General features: G+C 34.6%; 1 protein-coding gene across 1 annotated transcript; it reads right to left on the reverse strand.

Moving 5' to 3' along the window:
- Positions 1-248: 248 nt before the first annotated feature.
- Positions 249-6284, reverse strand: Nbr (exonuclease mut-7 homolog). The gene has a single exon (XM_089631263.1). The coding sequence runs from the start codon at positions 6062-6064 to the stop codon at positions 3251-3253; it is 2814 nt and encodes a 937-aa protein (XP_089487389.1). The 5' UTR covers positions 6065-6284; the 3' UTR covers positions 249-3250.
- Positions 6285-7517: the final 1233 nt, after the last annotated feature.

A 7517-nucleotide genomic window follows, 5' to 3' on the forward strand; every position in this document is an offset into this window, starting at 1 on the left:
GGCTAACTTCGCTCCCTTTGACAAATTTCTTTTAATAACAAGAAAAGCAAAAGCACCCTTGTTTATCTGTTCTTTCATACCAAAGGTTAAAAGGAGTTTGTGTGGCTTCACTAAAATTCTCTCGTTATCATAAAAAAACTACAAAAACATTTGAAATAATTATATTTTTTGAATACCATAGTAAATAAAATAAAAACCTTAATAAAATACAATAAATTTATTAGAAATAAAAGAACAATTCATGAGAAAATAATTTGTCACATATACAATTTATAGTAATCTATAAAATTATAAAGGTTTCCAATTAAAAAAAAAATTGTAGAAACAATATAAAAAAAATTATAAATGATTAATGGGCAATTGATGAGCACAACTTTGCATAATAAACTTCCAATGATACATTTTTCGATTTGCTTAGAAATATAGATAATTTAGAGTGCTGATGAATTATCATATTATATTGTCTATGTAAGTTCAATACCACGTATGCTATAATAAGTTGAAAATATGAGTTTTTGGCGCTATAAGTTGAACAGCGCAAGCCGCACGCATCGATTGGTACTTTCAAATTTTGAAAATGTCTAACTGTTTGCACACGGTTAAAGTTAATACCGTCAAATACTGTATAATACCTCCAACTTCAGAAATTTTCCATACATTCTGATGGCAATATGCTACACTGTGTCTTCTAGCAGCACGAGTTCTGAGGTTTAGTTTACTTTCCGCAATCTTTATTAATACAGACTGTGTCTTGGGAAATGCACCGACAGTTAAAGAGACCTGTTTTCGGACTTCTAAGACTTGGTTTAGTATAAATTTTGCAAACCGCCAGAGTTCATGCAAACTATGAAATCATTTATTTAACGTTTTTCATGTAATATTTTGTATTGTTAAAAATACATTGGTGGTTATATAAAAATATAATGGTGAGATATTTTCAACCGCTTAAGGACCAGGCCCGAGTATACTCGAAGGCTCTTATGTGCGAAAAATCCTACACCCGAGATAACTCCTCGTGCAAACGTTACCTGCAGATATGACCATTGACACATATATACTCGGATGAAAATAAATTCGATTTATGGTATGTAGAAGCGAGACAAAAGACAGCTGCAATGATTAATTAAACTATGTACCACTCCCCCTATCCGGGTTGTATGTTTTTTGTTAATTAATAATTAAAAATGAATAAAAAAGAAGATTAATAAAAACGAATTTCTTTTATTTTTTGGCCAACACTATGCAATACAATATAAACTTTCAATTCCATTTTGGTCCCATAATGGCTTTTATGAAGGTTATATGTTAGGTAAATAAAATTCATTCATGAAAAAAAAACTTTTTTTTTTACCATTTTTTAATGATTACTGAAGGGGTTAACATATTTACGATTATGTATAACATTGTTTAAATAATGTTTTTCCATTACTCCAAGATTTTTCGTAATGCCGTGTAATCCTTGCAAGATTATTTGACTTGTTTAAAAATATATTTATTAGTGAACATTATTTTCAGATGCCTCACAAATGCTGTTTTCCTGGATGTAAATCGATTTGTAGCAATTTTCTAAAGAAAGTGCAGTTACCATATGATTTAAGATTTTCACGGCCAAAAGTATTTTTGGTATTAGCCAACGTTGTCCGAAACGTTGGCTAAAGAAGGAGTTAGCGCAACACGGCACAACACGCCAAACACAAATAACAAAAATGCATTTATCATTTTCAATGAAGATGAACGATTCAAGAATGAAAGATTCTAGGTTTAATAAATAATATTATAATAGTTATTTTTAATTATACCAAGAACCACAATTTCTAATTATTGGCCGGATCATTTTGAACGTTTCGGTTCCATGATAACTCCTCAAAAAGACAATTCAACAAACCTTTAAAAGGTGATATAAAGTCATTAAAAATAATGAAAAAAAACTAGGTTAAATAGTTGCAAATGTAACCTATTTAAACTAGTTTTTGTTTCATCACTTTATAACACTTTTTATGTGTATTGAATTGTCATTTTTATGAGTTGTCCGGTCACCGTTTTATATATATATAAACCTTCCGGAAGAAATTCTCTATATGATATTGAAAACATTATCAAAATCCGTTACATAGTTTAGTAGAACTAAACGCACAGACAGAAGTTTTATACTATTTAAAGATATAGTACAGATTGAAAACAGAATAGTTATGTATATTTACTGTTAATGTTTATGTTATTTATGTTAAATTAACCAACATTTTCTATTGAAATCTCTAAAGGATAGGAATCTCTCTAGGCAGGAATATTGTTTTTACTTTATGCCTTCTTGGGTAAATGGGTCTCTTTACTTTGAAATTTTTGCTAACGCCGAGTGTACAAGCATGGCCTGTATTAATAAAGATGGCGGTGATTTTATGCATGATTATACTGTGCTACACTAGCAGCCAGAGTTACCAGTCAATACAAGTAAACACTGCCAATATTTTACTGGAGTTGGACGTGTTATTAATATTCTATGGTATTTGATACCGCCAATGAATCTTCCCCAGTACATAAGCAAGCAAGTGCGCATATATATATAAATTTTCCATCGTGGACATTTTTACAAATGGTTTTTCTGCAGTATTGGACTTACACTGACGATATATTATTATTATGTACCCAATTGTCAGTTTTCAAAAGTTGATAGTCAAATACTAATAATTACTTAATTTTTCATCAGCCATAAAAAAATTAAAAAGAGATACAAAACAATTGGGGGAAAAAAAAACACAATTCAATATTGAAGTGTCAGGTGCTTTTTTGTACTATGTATTTATGTAAACAGTAGGTAGGTACTTTATTAGTAACAAGTTTCTCATGAGTTAGCTTCGCCCTGTCACCGGCACATTTATTCAACAAATGAATTATAATATGTTTTAGGAAACAGTCAGATCACAGATTAAATGTTATGAAAATGTTATTCAATAATGACAATATTAGTTACATACTATCTATCGCGGCAAAAAGCTTCAAACTATGAGATTTGAAACCAAACTAAGATTATACCGTATAATTATAGTTGTTAACCCTTCATGCCCCACACCGATCACTTCCGCTCTGTTAAGTACCGTAGTTGAATTAAAATAAACATCTGACCAAATAACAATTAAACATGAAAAGTTGCCTAGAATCAAATTAAGGAACGGAATGTAGTCGGAGCAGGCGGTGTGGTCCTTAAGGATTCATAGCACCTAATAATAATTTGGTTAATGTTTATTAATGGAATTCAATTGGTCTGGCTTAACTGTAGTATTAATGTATTAATAGGCGACGGGAGAAAACCGTTTCTCCAATGGCACTTTCCACAACTTTGGCAGATATGGAAGTTGTCATTGCCGTTTACTACCGCATCTGTAATGGGTTGCAGTTGAATTTTGACACTGTTGCACGTTAAACACTGCTCAGTATAGATTTGCTCCGGGGGTAGGGAACTATTTCCATGGACCTGGATGTCATCTTCTTCATCATCGTACACATTTCCGTCATTGTCTTCGAAAACAGCACTTGATGAGGCTGCGTCTGATCTAGTCCAGGTTTGGGAGCTGATGGATGTTGAATTATTATAAATGTTTGACTGCTTTTGATTTATTGATAGCGTTTGAAACTGATTTAAATCAGTATGACTTGTGAAACTTGAATTATAGATTTGAGTCATTCTTTGCATGATCTGTCTAGGAATAACAACCAAGTCATTACCATTACAAGTTTGGCATCTTCCAAATATCTGTTCTGGTTTTAAATTAATATTGAAATAACAAATAATCTCTTTAATCTGATCTTCTATGTTGGAGCTTTGTAAAGTGTAGACATGATTTCGGGGAATAAGTCTGGAAACTCTCTTATGCTCTGCACTCTTGATCACCACATACCTGTTTTCCAAACAAGCCGTGTTCACCCAGGTCTCCCACTTGTCATTTTCCGTGCTGAGGACTGTATCAATGCCACAACATCTTAAGTAGCTGGCCAAGGCTGCCCAGTGCCTGTCTACCAGAAGTTTGGTGTATTCAACTGAAATAGGATTGAGATTAGGACCCTGTGCATAATTTGTGTATGCCTTATCTCGTCCATGTTTTTTTCTTGGTTTCTTGATTTTGGATAATTCTGATTGGGCCATTACCTGGTAACACAAATCTTCAAAATTTCTTCCCGTTTTTAAACACATTTGTTCAAAAACACCATAAGCCTCCAGCAAAACAAATGCATCTAAAGCGGCATACTCTATTTGCGTTGCTCTTAATGGTCTGTTTTCCCAATTGGAACATTGTTCATGCTTACTCAGTGGCATTCCAAAGCACTGCTCCACGATAGAACTCAGTCCTTCACCCACATGTGGCTTTGGGTAGGGCATACAGACTCCTCTAGTTAGGGCAGTTTTCCATAAATTGAACAATTCCAGATATCCAAAACCTTTGAACTTAATAGAGCTCAACCCAGGAACAGAAGCCCTGATTTCACGCATATCATTTTCTAGTCCAAAGCCTAATTTCACAACACTATTATTGTCAAGAATGTTTTCAGCAAGGATAGTCCACAGGCCGCTGTACTGCTGATCATTTAAGGCCAGCACATCGAATAAGAACACACAAGATTTAGTGGCTATCTGTATGAGAGATACGGTGCTATGCTTCGCTCCAAAAGAAGGCTTCCATTCGGAGTCCAATCCAATGAGTTTCTCTCCCATAAGTCCATTATAAACAGCATCTTTAAAAGCTTTGGCCGTGTCTATTAATATGACCTTTTCAGAAGGTAAAGACAACCTGTGGTAGAGCGTCTCTTGAGATGTGCTCGGAGGTGTGTCCCAGGTTTCTTCTTCAACTTCACCATTCTGAGAACTTAAGTAACTGTTTAACATATCGGGATATAATCTCTCTGGAAGGTTAAAATATTTGGCCCACTTGTAGGCCTCCTTAGAATCATAGTCATTAACTAAATTGACTAGTTCCACAACCAAATCTGGCTTATCAGAAATTGTATCAATAACTAGATCATTCCAAGCATTATCACTAATAACATTTTCCTGGTACTTCTGATGAATCAAGAAGCGAATCCCTCCGATAGCCCGACTTCTGCTCAAGTTGTGGCAAGTGTTGAGAGGAACATTGTAGGTGTGACATAGTCGGGAAATCAGCTTCCCTAAAGGCTTGTGATACAGCTTACCCCAGTTCACATCGGGAACGTCTCGAACACTGAGGAAGGTCTCAACTCTGACTTTGATGCTTATGTTTCTATCTAGTAGGTTATCTAAGAACTTGACTAGTTCAGCTGCTTGTTCGGGGCAAGTGGACAGATAATCATCCACTAAATTAGACTTATCTTGAAACACCAAAGGCACCAACAAATCCTCAATATCTATGTGTTTCTGGAGGTTCAATGCTAGGATGCTTTGATAAGCCAATTTGTACTTTGCAGAATTTAACATACCTTTAACATATGGAAGGAAATTTTCATTTTCTTCGGTAATTCGGTAAGTGTCTACAACTAGTTTTACAAATGAAAAGTTTTTCTGTTCTTTAGCTATGTTAAAGGCTGTTAATTTTAAATTAGAAGTCAATTGCGGAGGCAGCTCGGGGTTTCTATTGGACCATTCTTTCAGCTGACAAACAATTTGATAAGGTAATGTATTGGGTTTGGAATCTGAAAATCCCTGACAGTTGATAACCAACACCAATACAGATGTAAAAGGGTCTGTAGAGGTTTCAAAGAAGTTATTGAGCAGATTGACAACATTAGCATTTTTTTTCCACAAATTCCAAGATTCCTGCAGTTTGTGTAGCCAAATTCTTGTGTCTTTGTCGAGGTTCGAATCAAAACCAAATCCGTTTTTCCTGAAAATTTCTTCCACTGACGGGATCAATTTTATACACTGATTTTCAGAGGCCAAACTTTTTAAATCTATGGTAGCGGTCGGAGGCATAACATTTTGACTTTGATTGCTTGATTTGGACACATTATGTGAGACATTTCTACCACGGCTGTAATTTGATGACATGCCATGTTTCCCACGAAGATTACTACTTTTTGGGTCGGTCATTGTCCTCATTCAATAAAAATCATTAATGGTTTATTTAGAAATGACAACACGTTAACACTGAACAAAGAGGGCAGAATTCAATTTATCTCAAACGACAACCAAATTATCCAATATATGTGCATTGATAGCATCTTCGTAGAAAATAATTTTGTAAGAAATATAATAGAACAGAAGTGCAAAACAAATTATTGAAAACGCGTTCCGTCGAATGTACGACTGTCAGTTTGTCTCGATCTCGGTGATTGTATGCCGAAAAAATAAATCTCCCCAGATTTCATAAAAACTCCCCATATTCGAAAATTCGCGACTTCAACATAGAAAATAGGCAAAAATGCAAAAAACGGGGTTTAACCAGGCGTAACAGCTATCGAAAAGGGAGGGGGGAATATTTTTTCAATCATAAATAATGTTTTATTTCTTTATATTTTGACTAGCTATTTAATGATAGTTATTATTTCACACAAAACTTTTGATTGTGTAATTTATAATTATAATTATAATTTCTATTAACTTCTCGTGATAAATAAAAACTATTATTTAAAAGGAGCAGAGAAAGATATCCACTCTCTGTATAGATAGAGCCGGTATTTAAAGTATTTATCAATAATGTATAAATAAGTATTTATTAATAATGGTTTCACTAGGCTTATCTATCTCGCCATAATCAGAGAACAACTTTACATACATTTATTACGTAAATATCTCTTAAGCCACGCTTGAAATGCAAATGATATACCGGTCCATTTTAGATTCGCTATGATAGGCCCCATATATCAGTAAGTCGTATATTTACTTCTATCAAATTGCTCCCTCATAGGAGCCTTGGCAAGTGATACCATTAAAAGTACTGAAATTACAAAAAATACTGGAATACGCCATACAGATTTACGTCTGCCGGAAGGAGCCTTGGAAAAATAAGCCCAGTGATACCATTACTAAAAATACTGATGTAACGAGCCATATAAAAACAAACCTGTCCAAATAAACCACATTTCTTGACATCTACCTTTAACACATCGCTCACAAATGGCCACTGAACAAAATGCATGATTACACAAAATCCACCAGATTTCTTATTTTTTTACAAAACAAAACTCCTTGTCTCCCTTTGAAATTCAAAATCATCCAGATCTGGGATTTCTTCCCAAACATACCATTAAGCCGGGAATATACATGCCTGTAGCTGGCACACTTGCATGCAAGCTCCTTGCACATGCCAGCTACTATCATGTGTATACGCTAACTTGCATGCCTGTACCTGCCTTGCAAGTAGATTGCACAACATTTGATTTACTGGCATGCAAGTTGAGGGAGGGGACGAGGGGGGCTATGAAACCGGCATGTGTGAACGTCGCGACAGGTACGGGCATGCCAGTAGCTCAGTCTCTCATTAAATTAGCCACACATTGTACTGCCAATTGCAATACGATGATATTTAATTCACTTCGAATGTTTTCCATTG

The sequence above is a fragment of the Hesperophylax consimilis genome, chromosome 4, assembly GCF_061612785.1.
Source record: "Hesperophylax consimilis isolate HC1 chromosome 4, BYU_Hcon_1.0, whole genome shotgun sequence".
Lineage (NCBI taxonomy): Eukaryota > Metazoa > Arthropoda > Insecta > Trichoptera > Limnephilidae > Hesperophylax > Hesperophylax consimilis.

What these genes read in the sequence shown, in the direction of transcription:
- Nbr (XM_089631263.1), bottom strand. Translation starts at nt 6,064, where the DNA reads ATGAGGACAATGACCGACCCAAAAAGTAGTAATCTTCGTGGGAAACAT.